Genomic DNA, 24,003 nt, shown 5'->3' with positions numbered 1-24,003 from the left:
TTATTCTGTCAGAATAATATTTTTATTGCGGAAATATATATAAATAACCACATCTATTAATTATATTAATGTACAATAATAACTGAATAGGCTCCGGGAGGCGACAGTGAAATATGTCTTAAATGAAAATACAATATTAAATGTATCCATGCGATCACAGTACACATTCATACTGAATAATACATTTTTTTTTGATTCGATACACTTCGCTGCCAAAGCGAAGCAACGCCTAAAACGTTAACATTATTAGAATGGAACACAAAAAAGTTATATTCACGAGGTCGTTCGATACGCTGGCTGCACCGTCGTTGTAGGTATAGACAGTTGCAAGGAAAACCCAGGTCTCTGGGGGCATTATCTTACTAGTTACTGTTTTAAGACAAGGGTGATCCTGCACATGCGCTCTTGTCATCATTGATTTTTCTCACTTTGACAGTTCGGCCGATGTTTTGAGCGACCACCCGCGTATTGAACACAAAGTAAACAAAAATTATGGCTTTAGATTTTTCTGCAACGTATAAGTTACTAGTTTTGGGTGATTCGAATGTTGGAAAAACTTGTATTGTGCACAGATATTGTGACGAGAGATATTACGATATTTACATATCTACTATAGGTAAGTGATATATTTATGTTAAGCTTGGTCAGCTGTTGTTTCGCTTTATTTGAGATTATAAATTATAATTACGAATTTCAAGTTTCGTGAGAACAAAGAAAACTACAATACTTGCCATCGTGTTTTAAGTATAAGTAATTACTTACTTCATTACAATAGTTCGGGTTATTATTTATAGACATTTATATTAAGTAGGTACTGGTCCAATAATTATACTAAAATGCTATGGATTATGGCAAATAGGCTATATAGTAAGCTTCATTATTTATAAACATAAATTATATCCCGACTGCAGTTAGGTGTAGACGTATAATATAGGGTCTACTTTTGTTTTATGATTTGAGTTAATTATAGTAAAACGCAATGTCTGGTTTCTAAAATACAAACTAACTTATTTTAATGTGAAATTATTTGAATAAAATATTAAAAAACAAAATGGCTTTATACATACTTATGTCGATTGATATAAAATTATCAACAAATATTTGTAACAATTTTCCAGGTATTGATTTCAAGCAAAAAATAATCAATCTAGACGGAGTGCCCATTAAACTTCAAATATGGGATACGGCTGGTCAGGAAAGATTCAGAACTTTGACTACAGCATACTATAGAGGTGCTATGGGTATCATACTTATGTACGACATTACCAATCTGGAATCTTTTAATCATCTATCTTATTGGTTAAGGAATATTCAAGAGGTATGTGAAATTTCATTATTATTTAGTTGTTTCATTCCTGTAAGCAATTAATAGCAAAATATATATTCTAGTATTTAGCAACGAATAAGAAACTGCAGGCGTAATACGTTGTTACATGGTAGATACATCAATTAAAATTACACATTTGAACATTTTTATTTTTCAGTATGCTTCTCCGGATGTGATAAAAGTTTTAGTTGGCAATAAATGTGATGTACACGAGAATCATCGAGCAGTTCCCAAGGAACGAGGGCAAAAGGTATTATATTTTGTTTTTATTATTTCTTTTACCCTAATTATTATTATTAATATCATTTTCTAAATAGGTCAAGGGCGATTAATTTAAAAGGGTGCCAAATCGGAGAAAAATTATCGCATAATAAACATTATATAATATATTATAGGTATATTACTGCTGTCAGTACGTGCTTAAGTGTACTAGGGAAAAAAATATCCAAAGGAAAAATAACGTATTATTTTTTTTATTGATATGCATTATTTAGGTCAAATAGCATATATTTTATGACTATTTTCTTAGAAGATAATAAAACGACCTACCCCGGAGAAGTTAGTAATTTCATCGGTGGACTTGCCACCACTGATTAAATTAATAATTTGATAACCTCATCTACTCCTCTAAAAACAAGATTAAGTTATTAAGTCCATTTTATTCTTGTACTTGTACGTTACCTCCGAATATATAATATCATTTTTATTTGACCGAATTGATGGATGTTTCTGGTAACATTTTGGAGATAATTCAAATTAAATTTAAATCCTGCTTATTTTCAGATTGCTGACGATTTTGACATGCCATTCTTCGAGGTATCTTGTAAAAGCAACATTAACATCGAAGAAGCTTTCCTGACTTTAGCCAGAAAAATACGAGAATATCGAGAGACCAAGGTGAATAATTGAGTATTAAAATTGAACATTTTCTTGATAACTGAAATGCCTATTGATAAAAGTCTTCAATGCAAGTAGAAGAATTGGTTCACCACTAGCATATAAAATTATCTTTAGTTTTTCAGTATCGATCATACGCTTACATATTGAGAAGTTATCCAAATCAATTTTATGTTTACACATTCAGAAGTAATTCAATCCATAAAACCTTACTGCATTTGGTATGTTACTTTTATACAACAATTTTCTGTCGAAAACGGACATTTCTTGTGTGGTCGAATTTAATTTCTCAAGCGCATTATATTACCGGATGGTATTGTTCGTCCGCTGGTACATCCTAAGCGTCAGATTGGACGTGTAATTCGATACACGACAATCTCACGCAGGGGAATATCCGTACCTTAGAGAAATCGGTAGACCTTTCTTTGTAATTATGAAATATACGGGTAAAAAATAGGATGTCAGATGTTATTGACCTACATGCAATTAACTCTAATATAACACAATAAGAATTCAAATATTACTATGAATTTCACCTCTGAATGAATTTTTATAGTATATACTTTTGACTCCTATAAAATATTGGAGTCTAGACGTAGTACCTTCAATAATAAATTGTCGAAGCAATTTTGAACTTCGGTTTCTCTACATTGTTCACTTCATTAGGTACATCAATTATGGATCACGTGTCAAATTGAATACTTATGTGTTATTATCATACATTTTGGTACCAACGACATATTTTTCTTTTAATTACAGGCTGATGCTTTCGAGTTGAAGGAAAGGGACAACGTAATAAAGGCCTCCGAATCCGAAACAGACGTGTCAAAGTGTAGTTGTTAACCGATAACAGAATATGATATTAATAATAAATCTACACTTATGTCAGCTCGCGAATACATCCTACGTAGGAAAATCTACAATTTTATACTAGTAAACCAGTCTGCGACGGATTTAACTCGAAACCGAAACATTCAAGTCGTAATAGTCAAACGATAGATTTTCTAGAATAAACATTTGCTAGTGACGTATATTTAAATAAAAAGGGATTTTTATAGTGAAATAAAAACAGTAGAATGTTTTCAATTTTGTAGATGTGATACTCATAGAGTCAGAATCTCAAAACAGATAGATTGTTTTATTTGCTAACTTATTATCAACAGGCGCTTTAACAGCGGGCAATTTAAAAAATTAGATATTATTCAAGGAATATCCATTAGACTTCAATTAATAAATGAGCCGTTCGTCTTCCATTGTGTAAGACGTTTTGTAAAGTGTATAACTAGTAAGAAACTATTTACTATTAGGCACTACATGATACATCAACCTTAAGTGTTCGTAATGTTATTGTAAACTACTGCAGTTTCATTCCTATTACTTGTAGACAAATACTCGAGTCATTCGGTAGACGAGCAAATATATTCCTCGATTAAAACTGGAAATGGAACTGAATTGCATGAGATAATAAAGTTCATATTGGCTCAGATTATAAAACAAAATGCGGATGGAGTGAATGAAGGAATGCTAATTCCTGGTAGTGCGAAACGACGACGTATCTTTTGTTATTAGATACATTATGCATAATATATAAATTGTTAATGCACACCGAAACTTGCATTCTCTTTTGTTTCTTCGATATAATGTTCCGCGCGCTCCATCCGCTTTTTGTTTTATAATCTGAGAATATTGGTATGTAAGGTTAGGCAACCATAAACAAAACAAAGATTTAATAGAACGTCGAAATTGACCATTACGGTAATTCGGATTAAGTACTTAGCTTTTTATAGACAAGGAAATGTTTAATAATAAAAAAGCATGTTGAGTCATTTAACTATATGAATATCAAAGTAATTGCTTTTTGATTATTCGAGAACATTTTTGCGATTTAATAAAACAAATTCATTTGTTTTGAGATTCTAGCTATTGAATAGACTGTATTCACGCTTTATGCATCTGTGTGCTCTTTTTGCGTGTATAAACTATAGCAATTAACTTTGTAGTATTCAATTAAAAGTTTAGAAAGTAATCAATTAAATGTATTAAGTAATAACATTAAAACCGACACTAAAAAAATCGGTAAACGATAACATACGATGGAAATAATTTGTTAAAAAAAACATGCATTAGTTATTTATATTAAATTTATTTTAAACTGTGGAAAATACTACTTCTTAAGACACATATTTATTTTCAAACAGTAATATTAATTATATACTCTTAATAAATATTATTAGATATTTTCCTCTTAGTTAAAAAAATCGCAAAGAGAATCTCATATCGGCAAAAGCCTTAAATTGTACGGCTTAAATCGTTATTAATAGTATAGTATATTATACTCATATAGCTTACGCAACGACGCGATTTGCTCACATATATAAGGACTCAAAAAAGAAGCACACTTTACGAATTTAATTAACTTAAAAAAAAAGTTTTAAACTTCTTAAATTAAAATAAAAAATATTGTATCGATAGAGTTATAAATAATGTGATGGCATTGGAACTCAGTTTATGTAAATGATTGATGTTGGAATAAATCATTAATTCAAAAATGTAACATGTGCAGTTTATTATCATGATTTAATAAAATGTTTAAATAAAATACTGGTTAGGTTATTCCAATTACGATATCAAATTCCATTTCTCAATTAACTCTATAAAATAAGGTATTCCATTTAATTTTTTAATCTGTAATTTAATAAGTTATTTTAAATCATTCAAGAAATATTTGATAATAGTAAATAAAAGTCAATTTACTAAAAATTATTACATTATAATTAAAACTATTCATTCATAATTAGAATACGTGCATGTCAATAAATATCATACAAACAATGAAATTTTATTCCATATAGTATATTACAAATCAAACTATGTATGTAGGTATGCATATAATATAAAAATCGTAATATACTTTATTCAAGTAGACTTACAAGCACTTTTGAATCGTCATTATTCAGAGTTATATTAAAAGTAAAACTACCACCGGCAATAAACTCAATAGGTACTCTTTTCCAACAATTGAAATAAATTATGTTAGTTGTATTAGCTCCATGGTTTTTATCATCTATTTAATTTTGTTTTGAATAATATGCCTTATTTATTAATGTTTTTTTATCAAATGATTTGAATTTATGAACCAAAAAAGTTAAGTTTCTGCACAATTTGATTAAACAAATGATCCAGTCAAATGACTCAATCTCTTCTGATCACTATGCTCTTATTTTCAAGGTCATCAATCAACAAATGCTGTTTAGAGAATGAAAAATAAATCAAACATTTAAATAATTTAACAATATCAAACCGACACTGGCATCAGTGAAACTTCAGCTTTGTAAATAGTAGCTGCATATACAACAAATAGTTTGATCGAGTCAGTTTCTTGTTAATTTCCCTAACATAGATAATAAATATGTTTTATAATGCATAACTCAAATATATTTGTAAGAGCTTACTTGAATAAAGTATGTATACATAAATATTTTAACATATGACTTGACTATCTTTAGTACTATCCATGTTGTGGTGAGTTTTGTCTGCAACATATTATTATAAACACTCATTTTTATAAATCACAATAAATACTATACTGAGTAACAAACAAATATACGGCAATAAAAATAAATTAAATTGTTTTAATAACAATTTTTTTTCAAATTTTATAACATAAATTGATGATTTTTTTTAACATTTTGTATTGAATTATTTGATTACTCTTAAATTATACTTCATAAGAAAACAAATTCCAAATTACAGAGTCCAATGAAGCTTCCGATTACAAATTTATATTTTTAGTAAATACTTTTTATACACAATTAATTACTTATGTTTATATATTTTTTTCATTATTATATACATGAATGCATAAAGTAAATTAATACTATAGATTAATTTAATACCTATAAAAAAAAACTGCAATGGATTACATTATTGTAATTCCAGCGGCACAATTGGAGCTAGTTCAATGTATTATCAATAAAATTTTATTATAAATTATGTTTTTCATTGTACCTCCTTATAAATGAACTATACATTTTTTTTAATATAAAATTAGTAGACTGATGGGTAAATGGTCCACCTGATGGTGAGTGGTCACCAGTTGTTCATAGACATTGGCACTGTAACATTTTAACATATCTTACAATGCCAATGCGCCGCCAAACTTGGGAATTAAGTTGTTACATCCCTTGTGTTTGTAATGACATTGGCTCAATTCCACCTAAAACCATAGACAATAAACAATGGTACTACGTATTGCTACTTCTTGCTAAAATATATGATGCCTATAAAGCCTATCTAGTTTAGTTGTGTTGTAGTCTATTTGTGCAACAAACCACCAAGTATTTTTTTTACAATTTCATTTACTTGTAACAATTTTCTTTATTATTTTTACCATACTAGGAATTTAAATAATTAAAAATGGAATGAAATCATATTTTTTTGCTTCTAAAGTCAAGTCACGCCACGGCAGGTGCAACTCTGTCAAAACATTAGGAAAAAATAAAATTGAGTGCAATAATGTATAAAAAGGATAACAAAAATTTTGCAAAAGTTTAGTGTTCAATTCAAAAATTCTTCAATGTAGAATCACTAAGTAAAAGAATTAATGTAAAAAAAAAAAAATATATATATATATGAATTTTAATAAATTAACATTTCATGGTTTTAAGAAATAAAATAAAATATTTAGTATGACATTTCTCATATGTAATATTCCATTAAATGTTCAGCATTTTTTTTCTCTTGGTTCGTGTTGGAATTATTGGAGTTATTTCATTCTTTATATATTCTTGTTTTATATCATTTGATCCCCTAGTTGTTCCATTTGATGAGATATCTTCTTGTGAAAGAGGTTCTTGTTTAATATTTTTCTCACTATTACTCATTATTTCACTGAAATTAGTAAAAGGACTATTAAAAATAGTAGTAGTTTATTATTTCTGCCATTGTCTTAGACAGCAATAGAACTTTTTGGTTAGGCTATTATAATATATATATATATATATATATATATCATAATGTTATATATTTTCATTATGATATTGAGAAACATATGTACAAATAAAATTTTCAAAATTATCTATCTGTTTATAGGAATAGTAAAATTTTATATGATTACTTTATTTTAAAATTTTAGACACTATGTTGATGATTAACATGTTATGACTATTATGCATGTAGTTAAACTTGCTTACTTAAAATTCAAACAAAACAGTAAATAAACTAATAAAACCTGTATAATAATTATGTTATGAAATTATTTACATTTAGAAGATATTAAACATAAACTTACTTGGTACTTTGTCTAGGAACATTAACTATTCTATCTAGAATAGTATTGGAAATCTCTATTTCCCCAAAATTTTTTTCATATTCTGTATGTGTTTGCATATGTGTTTCATCATCATAAGGAGGAAGTGCAGCTGTAAATGGTAAATTATAAGTCTATTATATACCATCAAAAAATGTTACAAAAAAATTATACTAAAAAATATTTATGGTAATATTTAAAAACCGGACAAATAATAATTAAATTCTGTGCTGAAAAAGCTTGAAGGATATTACATTTGACATTTTTTAACATTAAACTTTATTTTATAGAATGGTTCAACAATGATTCAAATTGGTTTGGTTAACTTCTAATTAACCTGATAAAATTGATTATATATTTTGTAATAAGTTTAGTGGCTTATAGTTATGCCAATCAGGTACAAATAATTTGCCAATGTCACATATGATGGAGAATACGCAAAGGAGACTTAATTGCTATGGTTGACAATATATTATCATTAAAATGAAGAAAAAAAACCGCAAAATAGAACAAATTATTTTTTCTATCAAATTAAGTCATGCTGTTACCTCAGTAATAAAACAAATCCATAAAATATTTTTGAAATAAAAAAATCAAATATTTTATGGAAGTATAGAAATATACTTACAATATGATAGATGATGTGACTTTTGTTTGTAACTTGTGTTTTTAAAGTGGCACAACTGTTCTACATTTATTAACATAATTTTGCAATATAAATTATACAAATTATAAATATGATAATTTGGTGCATTGTTCAAGGTATTTCAATATGGAAATATACAAAATATTAAATAACATTTCTTGTTCTTTTGATTTGCTATGATTATTTTAAACTTTTAATAATATCTTGTTTATATAAAAACTAACTATTGGTTGAACATATAGTAAATTTTATATTTGGTATTTCTTGGATGTCCCAGGTGTAATAGTGTGTAAATGTAACTTCAAGATTTTAAATAAATTTTATAATAATACTAACTATATCGTATCTTGCCTCCTAATGATTTGTATTCTTCAATTTCTTCATCTTTCTTTGTAAGCAGTTTACGTAATTTTGTTTCACTACATTTTAAGTCTTTTACTGTTTTCAGCAGTTGTTGAGTAACTTCTTGGAAAAACTGGAATTAAAAAATTTTTTGTGTTTTTTAAGAAAGAAAATAATAGTATGTATTTTTTCAGAGTTAATTTTTAAAATTTTCTTTTACGTATTGAAATAGTTACACCGTGAGCTAATCACTAAGCACTTAAAATTAACAACTGATATAGGTAAAATTTGAAGTGTCTTTAAAGGTGTAAACAACATTGGAACTACAATACTAATTACTATTTACAGGGCTTGAAGTGTGTATATAGGGATTAATTAAAATTTTTATAATTTATTTAATGAAAATTTAATTTATTTATTGAAAATAGCAATACATACAGAATAATTTTTTATTTTGGTATGGATTCAGTATATGCTTATTCATTGTTATATTAGTAATCAAGTAATCTATATAGACAAGTCACTATAGCCGCCTCAGTACTATTGAAAAATAAAGATTTTTTTTGGTACTCATTTTATTAAGGTATTTTATTTTATTTATTGGTTTTATTAATTATTATTTATTATATAATAGTTAAAAAAAATTATTATAATTCTTTTCTCTAATCATTGATTATGTTTAATTTATATTTTCAATACACATTGTGCATGGTGATAATGAGAACAGAGTATAAATAATAGAACATTTGCCAAGATAATTTTTAAATATATGCTTATAATTGGAACTGATCAGCTGAAAGTTTAATTTAACTAGTCACAAAAAACTATAGTATTCTTAAGCTGCTGAAAGCATAGAAAGCCACCCATGATATATGACAAATAAAATAAAATAAAATGATGAACTTAAATTGGCTATAAATGCATCCAAACCATTCAACTAAATTTAAATGGATACTGGTAGATGTCAATCAGTTCCAAATATTTTTAATTTTAGATATTAACACTTACCAACTCATGAGATCCTTCATTTAGCTCAATTCTTAGGTGTAAAGGGTAACCGTAAAACCTAGTCATAGACACAATAAGTAATGACTCATTATGTGATATATTTAAACTCTTACATTCTGCAGGATTTAGAAGCATTTGGGTTCCATTTTCAGTGAGCTCCAGTGTATTAATTTCTAAGCCTAAATTACATTCCTGCAATTTTACAAATATTGTTTTCATTAAAACCATAATGTATTTTTTATTAATTATAGCTTAGAGAGATTATCTGCCCATAGCCATTGGTAGTGTAAGAAATATTAATAACTACCTAAATAGCCCATTGGCTATTGGTATATTATTGTGCAACATGATGGTACATTGTACCATCAAGTTCGGGAATAATATTAGCTCACTAACTCACAAACCAAACACAACAAAAAAGTAGTGTTGTTGATAGAATATTGAAAATAAGTAGATAGACCTACATTATGAGTATGTTTATACTAAAATTATAAATGCAAAAGTGGCTGTGTGTCACTGAACTGAATTTGATGAAATTTGGTAGGAAACAAGATTCCTTAGAATTCATTCTAAGGAAGGATAGTCTACGTTTTGATGCCTAACCAATGTAACTAACTTAATATAAAAATACGAAATCAATGTAATACAAAATCAACTACAATAACAAAATCAAAATGCTGTATTTGATAAAATGATCGATTTTACCTTCAGGCATTTAAGAAAAGTATCTTCTGAGTAATAAATTTCCCATATTTTGATATAATCTGTAATTATAATATGATATCTACATTCTTTTTTAAACAATAAGAAAAATGATGGCGATTTTTGTAATTCTTTCCACATTAGACTAAAGTATTGTTTTTTTGGGTAACTATAATTATAATATGAACCAAAATATGTTTTTAACAATATTTGTATAAATGTAAATAATAAATACTACGAAATACATATAATTCAAGTGTTTGTTTATTGACTACTGACTAGACATAGACGTCTGTCACCTAGCTAGTTGACATTTTACCTAACTTTTTTATTTTTTACATAATTGATCTGGATACAGGCTATAAAATAAAAAAACGTAATTTTATTTTGTAATTAATTAAAATAAGACAGATGAGCAAATGGCATACTGACATGTAAAGTCTGTAAATGACTTTTATAATGCTCAATATCAATACGCCGGCAAAAGGATCTAAAATTTTATTTTCTTTGTACAATTAAACTGGCTGGATGACCTCGCACACCGGAACACAGCAATACACGGTAGGTTAAACTTATCAGTTTTTAGAGCGTTAAGTTTAAAGTTTTAAACAAATTTATAATGGAATGAGAAGGCTGACCGTTTAGCAAAAGAAGCAACTCTAAATTAACACACAACCAGATTATTCTGAAGTTTTAACTTAGTACAAAAAAGAGATTTATTGTAATTGGAAAGAGTATTTCAATGAAATATCTAAGATTAAGGGAATTTGGTACCATGCAAAGTGAGCCTCCTCGCAAACCTTGTATTGCCAGATTTAAAATAAACGGGTTATATATTACTAAGCGCATCGTCTTAGGTCCGGACATATCCCATCAAAAAGTATTAGGTTTCCTATGAAAAAAATGGTTCTCCTAATTGTGATAAGTGTGGAAGTTTTGAAGATCTATATTACTTGTTGATGGAATGTGGCAAGACTCAGAATCAAAGAAAGTTACTCTTAACTAATTTAAAAGAATGTTTGTTCGATGTTGGATTTGTTTAGAGTATTCTATCAGACCCTTTATCAGAATCTGCTAGGATGCTCTTGGAATTCTATTTAAGGGCTATTAATAATAGATAATGTTTTGAAAAAAGGAAGAAGGGACAATGCGACTGACGAACCTGTGTAGGACAAAAGTCCCAAAATTAAAAAAAAAATAAAAAACAAATTTATATCAACCTAACCTCTATAATTGCCGGTTTATTATTATTTTCAAATTTAATTAAATATTTATTTTCCATTCCTTATTGAAATCTCTTTGCCTAATTGCCATTTTTGTTATTTTTATTTTCCAGTTAACAGGCAAACGACGATATACTCAGAATAATTAATTTATTAATGTCCGTCGAAGGACCGCTGATATTACCTTCCTTGTAAATATATTAAATAGCCGCATTGACTGCACAGATCTTTTGGGCAAGCTTAATTTGATAACACCTAAAACCATAAATCGACATCTTCAGCCCCTACTGCATGTCCTAACGGCTAAGACAAATTTTATAGGCAGAATAATTTTCTGATAAGAGCGTCTGCTAGTCTTGTCGAAGTTTGTGAAGATTTTGATGTTTTCTGCAGAAAGCATAATAATGTTAAGCGATACATGACAGAAATGTTTGCAAAGACATAGTAATTTTTAACTTTTTAACTTGTGGTCTCACTGGCTTTTTTATTAGAGACACTTAGTTTTATATGTATTATTGTTACCATTTTTGTTTTTTTTTCTTTTATTATCCTATTCTCAGTCTCTTTAATGTTATATGTGAGAACTGTTATTGGCCTAATAGTTATTAAGTATTTGTTTGTTATTGATCACAGGTTGAAGATTTACTTTTTCTCGAGAAGGTTATGTTGAAATAAGTTTGGCCCTTTTTCATTAACCAATGTAAGAATACCACGTGACACATCAAAGTGCCAAAAATCGTGTGTACTTTTTAGTTTAAATACCACTCAAACAATTCTGTCTTATGCTATTCGCGTATTATAATTAAAATTTTACAAGGTATAACAACCATGCAGAATTACGAAATTTGACTTTACGATTACAATTGTTTAATGTTTTTTGAACTTTTCCAAAAGTTATATTAAAAATTTTAATAATATTTATGCGTTTTGACCAAATTACTATCGAACATTATACAATTTGATATAATTATAAAATACACTACCGTTACAATAAATAATCAAATAAAACATATTTTATATTATTAGCATGATCGAGAACATATTTTGGACCTATAAGGACAATACATTTCTAAAGTGTTGGTATATATAATTATAAAAAAAAAAGGTACTAGTGCACTTATAAAAGTAGCATTAGTAGTTGAATAAAATTAGTGGCTGTACATACGTAGTACGAACTTAGTTTTATATGGGTATAAAATAAATTAAAAATGTGTGTACACCACAAAATCATATTATTTTTGAATGAAATTTTGTTAAAAATAATAAAACTAGTTATTCTTAATTAAAGATTTTCCACCCAGCACTGTTTTATATAATCGTTTACCAAAAAATATGTTGACAATATTAAAACTGTAATATTAATAATGATTATAAATTAAAATATAATTTAATATTTTCCAGGCGTAATAACGTTGCACTTTTTTATGTATGTAGTAGATATTTATGTGATATAAAATTCTTGTACGACTATTGAAAAATTGTAGTAGGTTGAAAAGGTAAAACATATTTTATCTTTCATCAAATTTTATATAACGTAGACAGGCAACAAACTGTCTGGATATACTCCGTATAAGCACGAAACTGTGTTGAATTTTGTTAAATTTTTCCCAGAGATTTTGAGCAGCTGTTACTAATAGCTACGGCATATCCTTTAACATACACCACGGATTTATATGACTGTACCAACGATCTAACATATTTTTATAATAGCATGATTTTTTACCAACTTTCTACTAAAATATATTCATTGATATATTTTAAGCAATTTAATATATTCTATACACACAAATATTCTATCTTGACATTACATTTTATTTTAAAAGTAAATAATTAGTATGTATATGAAACTTCCACAGCATTCCCTGTTTTTTAAGCTAGTTTCAATCAAGCAGTATATTTATATTGTTAATTAGGATCATATTGATGTAATAAATACGCGTGGTAAGCTGAATTCAGAGATTCTTCCTCAAATTATAGAAACAATTTAAATTTTCAATGTTCTTTAGAAACATTGTAAAGTTTACTTTAGCAGAATAACTTAAGAGGTATAGATAGGTACAGCAAAATTGTTCACATTTATTTTGTCATTTTTATTTATGACCGTATCAGTCATAGCTTCAAAGCAGTGTTCAGTGATGTCCAAAAGGCAGTGATGCCTTGCTAATGAATCTTTTACGCTTTAATGAATTGGTTGGTTACGAGGGAATCACTGACAAGAGATCCCCTCATGACCAACATAACCTCATTGCTAGAACAGGTTCAAAAAAGTTATTTTAAAAAGTAAACATGCAGATATGATATTATTTCTTGGTATAAAGCGGATGAGACCTGGCATTTTTTCGTTATATAATCAAGACACACAGGCATATATTTTTCACCCTACAACATACTGGATGCCTTATGTAGAACAACCACTACCTTAACTATTCATATAACTTTAAGAAATACTTATATAAACATGCATCTAAATTAATTATATGTGTAACTTCACAAATATTTTTGTTTTTGATTAAAATTCTTTCGCAAAAGTAAAAAAAACTGTACCGTTTGAATTTTGAACACTTGTGAAATAAAAAAAGGTTCTGAAGAGTTTGGACTTCGAAAAAAATATTATGCACTGAGAAAAAGAGTAGACTTTACTGAGGTAAGCAAATTTTTTTTGTATTATAGTTGAGGTGCTAGAAAATCGTATTGTTGTGCGTTCCCTGTAGCGTTCCTTATTTTGACTAAGTACTTACGGCAACTCTACTTACGATTACTTTATTTTTTTGCAGGTGGTGTTTCTCGGAAGGTGAATGCAATGAAGTCATTGAATTTTTTTTTTGTATGAAGTAAAATTTTTATTTGCATCACTTAGCACTACGGAAATTGTACTAACGCTGAAAATATAATATTATAGTCTGACTTGCTCTAGTTTAGTTAACTATGTTACAAATCTCATTGACAGCCCACAGCCTAGATCATCAAGGGTTTTTTTAGTTCCTGTATTATTCGGCTGAAGGGCTGCAATATCTCACAAATAAACCACAAAAGTAGGAGCAAAGCCAAATCCAACCTTAGCGTAAAAAAATACGGCCCTGTTATACATTTTCCATAAAGTGGATACATTTTTGGATAAATAATTTTAAATAATTGAAATAACTCATCATTAGCTGAAAATTTACAATATATTAGAAAAACATTTGTGATAATGGGCAGAAATTTTAATTTTTCATCCTGCCACTCTTGAAAATCTGCCACCCTGGGCACTAGCCCCGAGTATCCTTTTTCTATTTGTTCTCGCTGGAAAAACCTAATAACACGTGAAGTGGGTGTGGGGGGTAAAACCAACTGCACCCTCTTCGTCTCTTTGGCGGGTGCCACGGGATCGCATTCGCATGGAATTTGAGGCCCGCCTAAGCGCGTCTCCGATTCCTAGGTCCCACTGCACTATCCGGTAGCAGTTACCGCTGCCGAAGCATAAGTGTCCGGTAAGTACATACGTCATTCTTGACCGAGCGACTCACGTATATTGTTACGCCTCCACTGTCACCAGGCCAGCCAGATCAGATAATATATATAAGAATATATAAATATTAAGTTTGATTAGATTCTGTGGTGATATATTTATACAAATAAAGACCCTCTTTAAAATAATTCAAATGATTAAAAATTGAATACCCAAAAAAATTGTGACATGTTATGGAGCCGAATTAAAAATGATTTGCCGTAAATATTTAGTAAAGTTTATTTTCCTAAATACTAATCATTCATAAAATTACATTTATATTTATTTCAGACTGTGGCTATTCCCTGCCTTTCTAAGTTTATTTACAATTATATGATTATATTTTTAATATCTAAATATCGGTTTAGTTCGTGAATTCTTCTAGTGAGCTAGGTCCATATAACGTGTTTTTGTGTAATAACCGTATTATTTTTAGAGCGCCAGAGACCATAAATCCAATTGACTATAGACGAGTCAAATAATACCAGGTTTATCTTTTAAATGCGTTTATAATTTTTTTATTTTATTTCATTTTTTTAGGACCAGTGATTGTCAATCAATCAACAAACTAGACTGTAGTCCAGTGGGTAGACAAAACGACACACCCTAAGTTATCACGTTCTCATGTTATGTCACTTGCTCTCATTCTAGTTCAAGGGCACATTCGTCAGGCGCCCTAATGCAAGCAAAACGCACTGACGTGAGGTGTTGTTATAATTCATATAAGAATTCCAAACATAATCCTGAATCGAATAAATATTGCGTCCAAAGCATAAATTACCGCATAGGAATCATTTAACATAATTTGTTATATTTTCTTCCATAACAAAACTTGTTCATTGAATATGAATATATCATATTAATTTATGATATATGTAAACGCAGTACTCTGCCTATAACTAACACTTAACGTTATTATACAACAGGCAGTAGGCACGTCCCAGTCGGTTGATTACGTAAACCAGCATAAAATCGTTATTTATTCTTGATAAATAGAAGAAATAGATGCAGGCTGCACTTTCTATCGCTAGTGTATTGTCTCATTTAGAGAAACATAATTAGGTAAACATACTACTACGAGATACCATGATATCAATCATGATATCCCTAATACTAAGCTAAGGAAGCGTTCCTAAAAAGGATGAATCATATTGCTATAAACGATACTTCTCTTTTAAAACGATTCAAGCGCAAAGTCAACCAGTATGACATCGGTTGTTAGGGTCCTACACCGAATGAACGTATCACTAGCATTATTACATCCTTCGCAATGCTTTGCAACATTCGGTCGTGATTATGGTACCGATTAATTAGAGCACTGATTATATACACTACTCTAGCAAACCGGTTAGAGCGACATTACCATATTGCCGAAGACGTTATCCAGTAACCTCAAACCCCTTACAAGACTTAAGGATAAAATGTAGCCTGTGTGCTATTCCAGACTATATCTGGCTGAATGATATTTGGGACAGAGATGATTCTTTTCCAAAATCTCTGTCCTAAATTTCGTTCTGATCCAAATGAAATAAAAATATTCATTGATTAATTACATTATTTTCCCTTTATATACTTTACCTTGTACGAATATATTTTTTATTTAGTATAACAACACACAATCTTTTACTTGGAATACTACATACTACTGGTAAAGAACGATAGAAAAAAAATTGGAGCACTTTCGAGGTCGAGCCGTGATTCGACAAATTCACAAAAAAATTAGTAACGAACCATGTTTTTAAAAAATATGACTTTTCAAATTTAATATATTTTTTAAAAGAACACTTTAAAATATTTTTTATTTAATAATAATATTATGACTTAATTTAGATGCAGATATGAATAAATCGTATTAATGAACTTACGCTTTTAATTGATAATGCAAAGGCAATACGCTGACAGACTACTATCCTGAAGTCTTCAACGTGATTTTAATCTAAAATGGTGCTACCTATCCTAAGCAGCCCTTTTTAACTAAGGAAATCGATGAGACGCATACAAAGGCTATTTATATTTCAAAAAGGTACATGGGAAATATTAGATTATATTTCTTATTATAATTAGTTGCCTGTCACATGCATAAGACCAAATCTAGGTGTTCAAAATATTGTCTAAAGATACAATATAATAAATAATAAGTATTTGTTAGAAGCGAGTTTTAAAACAAAATTTAAAATATTCAGGATTGTTTGTTATCCGGCAGGTACAGAATAAGTGGATAAAAAAAATATTCGATTGTCGATGGTTCAAAGGAAAACAATCGCTCCGGTTGTATAATGTCGTTGAGCAAAAATGTTAAATTACAAAAATCGATCGTCATTTTATAAGGTTTGTCATTTTTTCTATTTTTTTTAATCTAAAACATGTCCTGAATTTTTAAAAATAATAAAATTAAATAAGTGTTATGAAATAAAACGAATTTATAACAAAACATATTCCACAATTTCTTTGTTGGACTTTTCTATATCTTCCCAGAATAAAATTAGCAGCTAACGGTCGAGGAAAACATAAATTTATACTAAACAAAGCTTATAAGCTCGCTTAGTGTCATGTTTAACCATTGGCATAGCCAGGATATAAATATTATGTATTAGACAAGACGCCCGTCCCGATTTTGTACGCTTAAAATTCATTTAAAATATCATCTCCCATTTATGGATTTTAAACTGACCCGATTAAAGTTGAATTTTCCAAAAAAATATTCTTAGCGGATGCCTTCTTAAAAATGAATGTATGATATATGAACATATGTACGCTTTCTAGGCTTCGTACTTTTGACTGTGCGTTGATAAAATAAGTCAGCAAGTCAGTCAGTCAGTCAAACAAGAGTACGTTCGTCGATTGTTTTCGACTCTTATGTGCTTAGCGTGTTGCAGTTGAATAAATGTCATTTTTTAGATTATTAATAAGTTATGCTTCAACTTTAACGTACACTCAATATTTAAAACATAAATGAAAATTCTGTCTGTGAACTCTCTTGGGAAATATAATATTATTGAACTCTCTTCACGCGAATCGGATTTGTAATTGATCACTTTTTTTAATGGTGTTGCTATGAATTTATAAGCAGAATAATGAAAATCTTTTATACCAGTTCTTTTATTCGTTTTACACAGTTTTATGGCCATTTCCTGTTTCCTAGTAGTAGTGGTTTTGCAGGACGCTACGACACTATAAGTGCTTCCGCGGACTAGACGCCATTAACATCAGCGTTGATTGTTTTAGTTTCTCAGAAGGTGTATTACAGATTGTAATTATTAGCAAAGTAATAGCGTAAGGTATAAAATTGTGTAGTATACAGTAAACAGCTGTATAATCTGGTCGATCTTTTTTTTATTTTAATAAAGCAAATGCATCACACATACCTGTCTTGATATTATGAAGTAAGGATCCGCTTTTTCGAATCTCTAACGTCATTAAGTACTCATAGTTTCTGCTATTAGACTATAGGTTTTATAATTATGATTATTTTTGTCTATTAAAATAATTCAACAATGAAATAGTTAGTCTTAATATTTAATCAAATAAATTACCGACAACCAATTCAAATTCAATTATGTTTATTTAAAGGCAATGTAGAATATTTTTCGTTATTTAAATTGCTTTTATTTTTTTCAGTCCGATGAAAATAATAAGTATAATTATAGTTATAAAATATATTAATACGATAAGATTATTGATTAAATATCAATTTATAATAATCACAAATTTTCATTTCAGGATTATTAATATTTTTTATTAAAGTTTTTTTTGTTATAATATACTTTGTATATTCCTTTAAATAAAATATTTTCCGTGAAAACTGTTTTTGCAGAAGCCACCGAGAAAGGAGTAAATACAAACCGTGCGTTGTATGTGGTTACTAAACCCTCAATTAGCAGAGAGGAAAAAAGCAAATATTTGATTTACTAAACTTTTTTTTAATTTAAATACTAGTTGGAAACATTTAATATTTAACTTTATTCCTTATATATTACTATGTTTCCTCTCTATCCATGTTTAGAACTCATCTATTAGTAATTGTAATTTTTTTTTGTGATTATAATTATTTTAGTGGTATGTGATTTACCTACATTATTAACGGAGATCAGGAGGAATCGCTCTACATTTAACTAAAAGAAACTTACAAAACTGTCAAATATAGAAGTAGCCATGCCTTTAAGGACTATATTGTAACTATGGTTACACATAAATATAAATATGTATTTCTATCGTCTATGGACTACTTATTAATATTATAAATGCGAAAGTTTGGATAGATGGGTGTTTGATACTCAATTGGATCAGAACCGCTAACCAGATTTTGAATGAAATTTAGCACAGCGATAGATTAAAGTCTAGAATAGCATATAGGTTAATTTTTATTCCAATTATATACGTAAACAAAAAATTTAAACACGTCATAACAACAAATGATTAAATTTTGAGACAATTAAAAAGGACTGATTGATTCAAATGAGTAAAATAAAAAATTAACGTTGCAGATAATTTATTTTTACTTCAAGTGCAAAAAAGGCCAAATATTTAATATGCTTGACGTAAACGCAGAACATTCTCGGTGTTGTTAAGAATGACAGGTACTTAAGTCAAAGTGACCATTTCGAAGGGATAAGGGGATGGCTAGGGTCGACACGAATTCCAATGCCATTATTGCGGTGTCCTTAGTTTGACGAAGGTATCGTCCGGGTTGTTAGCTATCTCAAACCTGATCGGAGCCCTAAATCGTCTCATTGTTTATTCGAATATGACATCTCCAACAATAGTTTCGACGTGAAAAGTGCTGACTGAAATCTTGTTGATAGATTATTTGTTTTGGTTTCAGGGAGACGGACAAAGGGACCAGCAGATGGTAAACACCTAGATACGTTGGTATTGTAAGAAATATAACCCATTATTTAGAGCGTCAATGCACCAAAAGCTATTGGGACTAAGATGTTATATCCTACGGGATAGTCAGTACAAGTCAATTACATATTGTTTGTGGACTTATGTGAGAACATAAAAAAAAACAAATAATCTTCTAGCTCTTCTGAATATTTTTTAATTGAAATAAATTGTTCATTTTTTTATCTGATGATCTTTTTAGTTAATCTTTAGTCGTTAGAAGTCGGGATAGGCAGCAAGTAAAAGTATAAAAATGAATACGAATACCACCTTTTACTTATTGTATCATATTTGACAATATTTTGTTATGGTACGAATACAGATACAGTGAATTTATTTTCTTACTTTGTCATTATGTTTTCCCGCATGGGAAATTGAATTTGGAAAAAAATTGATTTCATGTTCTTTTTAAATATAAAAATCACGGTTCAAAGTACATTCATTATATTCGAGCAATATTTTATCTTTAAATCCTATTTTAATTTTGTGAGTATTTTGGATTTAAAAAGTCGCGAAGTTGTTTAATTAAGTTTCCATTACAGATTCTAAAACAACGATAATAAGTTATAACTTGATCTTATTAGTCTCAAGCGAGTGAAATAGACGTATTTTTGTAAAATTATACCAAGGTTTGTTCAAATAATATGTGATAAACGACTATAGCACTGAAGAAGTATTTTTATCGCAATTCAATTTGGATAAAAGCCAAAAGCTTATTTCGAAATGAATATTTATTTTTAATATTGACATATTTCTTTAAGTTCAAATAAGGATAAAACGATTTTTGTAAAGTAATTTAGGAAAATGAAATGATAGATATGTGAATGAAATGTTATTTTATTTGTGATTATGAAAATGTAGGACGTTTTGTCTGTTTGACAATACATAATTATGTCAAATTCAATGAATATTGATATACTATAACTTTTTTATAAATATTGGACAACATCACATACATTACTCTGATCCCAATGTAAGTATCTAAAGGACTTGGGTTATGGAAAATCAGAAGTAACGACGGTACCACAAACACCCAGACCCAAGGCAACATAGAAAACTTACGAATTTTTCTAAATCGACTCGACCGGGAATCGAACCCGGGACCTCGGAGCGGCGTACCCACGAAAACCGGTGTACACACTACTCGACCACGGAGGTTATCAATCAATCGTCATCAATATAACTGTTCTTTTATCAGTCTACAATAGCCTGCATGTAGTCAAGGATAGGTACCGCTGGTGCAACGTAGCTAGAGAGAAGAGGTTACGACCCTAAGACATGAGAAAATCGAAAGGATTTCTGTATATAAAAAAAAAAAAAATATATATATATATATATACTAATATCGCTTGCATAGTTCATAGCAATATTTTATTTACTTATTTTATCTTATTCTGACATCAGTTATTTGACTTTATAGAAGAAGAGGTAACATGTGAATACAGCCGAGACATAAATTTCATTTTATGAGCGTCTATTTATTGTATTTGTAGATTTTAATCGATATATGATAAAATAGATTTACATTCAAGTTTTACAAAGAAAGAGGCAATGGCATTAAGAAGCATATCACATTTATTTATGAATAAAATAATTACAAATATGAGTTTTTTTTTTTTGTTATTTAATAACTTTGATGCCAAATTACGTTATTAATTAATTATTATTTGATTGAATATAACCACGTAACAACCAATTTTGTAAAGGGGTGTTGCGTGCGTTCCCCTAGAATCAACTAAAACATTTTTATAATTTAAATAACACATAATATTATAACACTATTTATAAATTTTAGTATTTTTACCGTCTCGGTTTTATTATTATAGGTAGCGTTCTAATTTTCCATGAAAACAACAAATCTAAAAAAAGCTCTTTTAATACGAAAATATCTAGTAAAGTTTTCGGAATAATTGTAATAGTAGTTGCTAAAAGTTGCTCAAATCTGATACATTTCACTGATTTTAGAATATTCCTTTAGGCATCTACATCAAGCAAAGTTAGAATCCATTTGTCTTGTCAACCGGATGAATGATGAGTTGGTGACGAAACTACGGCATTTTGAGCAGTAAAATTGAAGCAGATGTATTCGAAAAATTAACTTAACCGACTTGAAATAAAATTTTTATTTTATATGAGAAATATTTTAGGCCATCGCAATATTCTCTTCTTCCGTTCAACAATGAAAAGTTTAAAATACATGTAATATCGATATATATATTTATATATACCTGTAAATCTCAAAATTAATTCCTACGTTAGAAATTATATTTTTTTCGCATTAATAGTTAAATTTATTAGACAAAAATTTGTTGACTAATATTTGAAAACAAGTTTTTGAGTAATTATTTTATATGATTTAAAACAATTTGTACAGCCTTCAACGTTCAACGTTACAAAGTTCATTTTATCACGTTAATTTTTATTTTAAAATAAATTATTAAATATTTATTAATAATTACTTTTCGAGTTAAGCCTAACCGGTTCCGAGTAAAAGCAATGAATGTATTCGACGCGTCGTATAAAATCTTGATATTGAATTTCTACGCCTGCTATCGAATTTATTGCGATGCAGCGATAGCTTTTGTAATATCTGGATCAAAGTTCATATTCCACTCAAATATAACATACGTTTATTTTTTATTACGAGAGCTCGTGTATGATGGAGGGAGACAAACATAAAAGGATGTTTTATAAATATCGTTTACGAGATCATATAGAATATACAAACTACATTTATAAAAAAAGTATGTTTTATCCAAATAGGATTTTCCACGTACTTTTGAATGGTCAAGCGTTATCTTTCTATACTGAATTCTACCAAAAAGAACCATCAAGAAACTAAATTAATTTATGTTTACAACATTAACAGCCTGTAAATTTCCCAGTGCTGGGCTAAGGTTTCCTCTCCTTTTGAGAAGGTTTGGAGCATATTCCACCACGCTGCTCTAATGCGGGTTGGTGGATAATCTATGTAAATTACATAAAACTGGTCAATTTCTACTCAACATTCGTCAATCAGTAATTTCATGCATTTTTGACACATAATTGTACATGTATATTCTGATACAGGCGAATGAGATTCATTTAAAAAACAAGTTGAATTTAGTTTAATGGTAGACCAAGTGAAAATGACTATACCTACTCTGCCATAAAAATGAATGATTAACTATACTGAACTGTTATTCAATTAGTGTATGCCATTTTGTTGAATAACAATTAATATTAATATGTAGTAGGTATTTAATAATAATTTATGAATATCTATAAAGTTTGCGTTTTCATGTTTGTGGCATATTCATTTTATCGTTATAGTTTATGTATAAACATATTTTTCAGCCCGGGTATTACTCTAATAGGTTTATTTTTATATTATAGTAATGGCCGACCGCAAACCATTACTAATATTAATGTTTTTCCTTTAAAAACACGTCATATAATATGTCTTGCGAGTCAGAGGCAGATTTACAAATGTGATGTATGTTATGGTTCCTACAAAACTAAAAATATAATATAATAAAAAAGTATTACTAAAGTTATAAAAATATTTACATACATATAAATTGAAATAAAAAGTTCCATAGCGCAATAAAAAAAAAACACAGTGGATTTTTAAAATAAACATTCGGAAATTTGCCGGCTTTATTATACAGCTAGCCTATTTAAATATCCGGTCGTATGAGAGGGAACGATGGTCCATGGACTAGCTGGTGTGTATAACGTTGGGCTATTCGAACTTAGCAACATTTGACATATCTTAAGGTAGTCTGACTAAATAATACCTATCAAGTTTTCTTATTGAAACTGAATAAGACCAAGAGTTGTGAGCTCTTCGAGCTATTCGGTAAGAATACTTCGAGTTTGTTCCTGCAGAACAGTTCCACAGACAATTGCTTGTTTTAATAATACAAAAAAGAAGTATTTTTCGCCATTTTCAAAAACCTTGGATTTTTTTATTCTTTCACAGAATTCATCATATATTTTTATTGTTTACGTCGAAATATTAAAACGATCGGCATTCTTGCAGCAAATATTCACGTAGGAAATAATATATGAGGTATCATTATCGTGCGATACTAAGATGATCCGTATTTTCATTTTGTTTTAACGTAACATTATCTATAATTTTTCCTTTAAATAATAAAGAACAAAAGATATTTTCTGAAATCAGGTTGCTATTCC

At 28.7% G+C, this 24,003-nt stretch overlaps 2 protein-coding genes across 2 annotated transcripts; one reads left to right on the top strand and one right to left on the bottom strand.

Annotated features, from left to right (window-relative positions):
* Positions 1–200: 200 nt before the first annotated feature.
* On the top strand, positions 201–4,776 carry LOC113401259 (ras-related protein Rab-8A). Its single transcript, XM_026641094.2, has 5 exons — positions 201–616; positions 1,119–1,318; positions 1,485–1,577; positions 2,111–2,224; positions 2,984–4,776. Exons 1-5 carry the CDS (start codon positions 493–495, stop codon positions 3,065–3,067), a joined length of 615 nt encoding a protein of 204 aa, XP_026496879.1. The 5' UTR covers positions 201–492; the 3' UTR covers positions 3,068–4,776.
* Positions 4,777–6,846: 2,070 nt separating this feature from the next.
* On the bottom strand, positions 6,847–10,498 carry LOC113401263 (uncharacterized). Its single transcript, XM_026641098.2, has 5 exons — positions 10,234–10,498; positions 9,529–9,720; positions 8,515–8,653; positions 7,515–7,644; positions 6,847–7,114 (listed from the first exon to the last, which is right to left on the bottom strand). Exons 1-5 carry the CDS (start codon positions 10,369–10,371, stop codon positions 6,940–6,942), a joined length of 774 nt encoding a protein of 257 aa, XP_026496883.2. The 5' UTR covers positions 10,372–10,498; the 3' UTR covers positions 6,847–6,939.
* Between the last annotated feature and the right edge of the window lie 13,505 nt (positions 10,499–24,003).

Source organism: Vanessa tameamea, chromosome 7 (assembly GCF_037043105.1).
Source record: "Vanessa tameamea isolate UH-Manoa-2023 chromosome 7, ilVanTame1 primary haplotype, whole genome shotgun sequence".
In the NCBI taxonomy this organism is placed as follows: Eukaryota; Metazoa; Arthropoda; class Insecta; order Lepidoptera; family Nymphalidae; genus Vanessa; species Vanessa tameamea.
This window is presented reverse-complemented; position numbering and strand designations above follow the sequence as displayed.